At 43.5% G+C, this 3,335-nt stretch overlaps 1 protein-coding gene across 1 annotated transcript; it reads right to left on the bottom strand.

Annotated features, from left to right (window-relative positions):
- Positions 1 to 256: 256 nt before the first annotated feature.
- LOC145403272 (uncharacterized) lies at positions 257 to 1,096 on the bottom strand. Its single transcript, XM_080275087.1, has one exon. The coding sequence runs from the start codon at positions 1,094 to 1,096 to the stop codon at positions 257 to 259; it is 840 nt and encodes a 279-aa protein (XP_080131213.1).
- Between the last annotated feature and the right edge of the window lie 2,239 nt (positions 1,097 to 3,335).

The raw sequence follows: 3,335 nt of genomic DNA, 5'->3' as shown, positions 1-3,335 counted from the left end.
TATATATACAATAAATAATACCAATAAAATGGTTACTCTTTTAAGGCACACGTGTAGCTAACATTTAACATTACTTACTTGTTGGCCAATAGCCCAAAGGCGTTCTCCACCACTCGTCTGGCCCGGGACAGTCTGTAATTAAAGATGCGTTCTTCCAAGGTCATGGCTCGACGAGGATAAGGTTTCAGTAGGTAGTAGTTTAGGGCAAAGGCGTCATCTCCGATGATGAAGTAAGGCACTGGTCGATCTCCTCCTTCTAGCAGTTCTGGGTTAGGTAATCCAATTGCGTTGGTTTCACGCCATGCTTCAATTCGGTGTGATTGAAGATGTGTCCGTCGCTGTTGGCACCATTGGCTCCCACATCCACATACAGAAACTTGTAATCACTGTCAACTAGGGCTAGTAGGACAAGTGAGTGGTAGCCCTTGTAATTAAAGTAGTAGGAACCACTTTTCCCTGGGGGACGAATGGCCACATGTTTACCATCAAGTGCAGCTATGGTGTGGTGGAAGTTCCATCTGTCGGAGAAACCTATGGCAACTTTCTTCCATTCTTCTGGTGTGGAGGGGCAAGCAATGACCTCTTCCATATACTCGCTCACTATTGCCTCACAGGTCTCAGATACTATTTTTGAAATAGTGTTATCAGCAACACGGAAACCGAAACGTAAATCACGGAAGGCGTTACCAGTGGCCAGATAGCGAAGTGTTATTGCAAGTCGCAGGCCTGGCTCAAGGGCCTTCCTGAAGTTGGTATCCTTCTTCTGGATGTGTGGGCCCACTCTCATCAAAATCTCCATGAACAGGTCCTTGTCAAGGCGAAAGAAGTTCTTGAATGATGCCTGGTCATTCATGACGAGCTCCGGGATGAGATGCTCCCACTGGCCATATTCTGGTCTCTGTTGTATCCACGAACGCACCCATATACTTCTCTTCTTCTGTGTTCTCTTCTGGCTTTCCTCCCTTTTTTCCTGCTCCTCCAACTCATCCCTCACTCGTTGCTGGTATTCTTCAACGACATCCACAATGATACCACAAAACTTTCGCAGTGAGATGAAGTGGGTCCCCACCATGACAGTGTCCAGGGTGTGTTCCATGTTGTATAGGTTCTGGCACTAGAATGGGAGGCGTCTCACTTGGCCACCTATATATAGTCCTGTCTAAGTCGCCAATGTATCGTATGATGATCTTGCGCATATCGCCGATACTGCGCCGACATGTAGGCGAACTCAGAGGAATAACGTCGTGCCTCTTGCGCCGATGCATTCGCCGACACATCGACGATACATCGTCGACAGCACGCCGCCGTTGTACCTTTATCGCCGTTGAATCGCCGTAAAAAAAAAAAAACGTTAAAATTTGAATTTAGAATAATGCTTGCACATTACGCCGACATATCGGCGATATGTCGGCTACTAGTCACCGGTTATATCATATACTCCGCCGAGGTGTCGGCGTTTTGTCGTACTGGTGTCGCCGGTATTACACCGACACCACGATTCTTGGTCAGAATCGTCGACACATCACCGACTTCGGCCACGATTTTCATCGTGGCTTCATCGTGCCTATTTACGCCGAAGTGGGAGAGGGTCTTTACAGACAGCTACTGATCGCCGGCTTTCTCACGCTAGACCGGCGGTGCGACTACAGAGGTCGTGACTCATTCAAATCCAGACACAATATAAGTGCTCTTAGACATAACTGGGCGGTGACGCCCTACTTGGATTCTACTTACAACTACTTACGACTACTTACATACTATATTTACATACTATATAATATTTACAAAAGGTTACAAACAATTTTCCCCCTCATCAAAAAGTGTGTCTCCTGACACAGTGGTGAGACAGTAAATCATAATATGGCAAGAATGCAAGTGGTCTGAGTATACAGTCAACCGGGACAACATGGGAGTATAATAATAAATGAGATATTACTACATACTTCACAAAGCTGGATGTAAGAAGGGATTAATATATTTACAGTACATGGCCATGTTGGAAAAATATATATGTATGTAATCACAAAATGAGTTTTACTCAGAACTACCATTTTCCAGGTCTTTTGGTTGTCGCACTAACCTTGTTGCTACACGGATCTCATGCAACCTTTTGTCCATTCGCTTGAGACAACAATACAGGATACAAACAGTTCCATTAAAACCTAGAAAACATAAGACAACCGGAGGAAATACAGAGACTGGATGTGACCAGGAGCGGTTAAAAGCTGAAGAGAACTGGCTCATAATAAAATCAGACTTGTTTAGATAGTTCAACATACGTAGGTTCTCTGATGTGATAGAAAGATTGTCTGTTGCAAGATGAAAGGTAGTATTAATAGGTTTGAAGATGTCATACTTGTGGGAGCGAAGTGCGAAGTGATAGTGTGTGGCATGGGCTATTATAGACTCAGACTTTACTGTACAGTAATCAGGGGCCTTATATAAACCGACTTTGGATACTGAACGTACAGGGGTCCCTGGACAAATAAGACGGACAGGAGTTGAGATACTAAAGAAGAAATAACGGATGTGATTTAGACGAGCATGTTGTACCTGGCCTTTGGGGGCAGGAACAAAGGTACAGACAGGCTGTACTGAGAAGTTACGGACTAAGGCAGATTCGCAAGGAGCAACGCTCCCAGGAAAAATTGTTAGGAGGTACGCAACACAAACTCGAGAGTTGGGTGTGAGAAGGGCACATCTACCGAGGTCACTTGAGGAGAGGAAAGCAATATAGAGATGATCATGGGAGAGAAGAAAGTACTCTGAAGACAGAGGCTTGTACCAGGGAGTTATTGTACCAGAAGGGAAAAGGAATGGTGTGAAAGAGATCGAGTATGATGGAAGAACGAAGAGGAATATGAACAATTATATCTTTAGTAAGCAATGTGGCTTCTAGTATTGGGTAGTAGTGTTCTAAAGAGGAAAATGGAATCATAGGAGACAAGCCGAATGTTGAGTGAGCCCATTCTAAAGTAGAACGAAGGTCAGAGAGAGATACTAAATCTAGAGTCACACGACTATCAACAGCATTGACTAAAATACGAATTACGCTAGAAACTTGGGAGACAAGAGAGTCCAGAGAAACCTGCAAATTTTCAACATGTAATTTAACATACATCAACTCTGAAATAATATTAGTTTTTGATACTTCACGCTTAAGAATAATCGTAAAATTATTTAAAGTACTAGTAACATCATGTAAATGGTGACTCATCTGTTGCAGCATAAAATGTTGAACACGTAACACTTTGTCTTGTGACTCTAGGGCATTTGCTAACTGAAGTAAATCCTTTTTATAACCAGAAAGTTCACGGGTAGTCGCTACACCAAAT

This window comes from Coenobita brevimanus, chromosome 60 (assembly GCF_032717465.1).
Source record: "Coenobita brevimanus isolate Jiangsu-jjx chromosome 60, ASM3271746v2, whole genome shotgun sequence".
NCBI lineage: Eukaryota > Metazoa > Arthropoda > Malacostraca > Decapoda > Coenobitidae > Coenobita > Coenobita brevimanus.
This window is presented reverse-complemented; position numbering and strand designations above follow the sequence as displayed.

What these genes read in the sequence shown, in the direction of transcription:
- LOC145403272 (XM_080275087.1), bottom strand. Translation starts at nt 1,096, where the DNA reads ATGGAACACACCCTGGACACTGTCATGGTGGGGACCCACTTCATCTCA.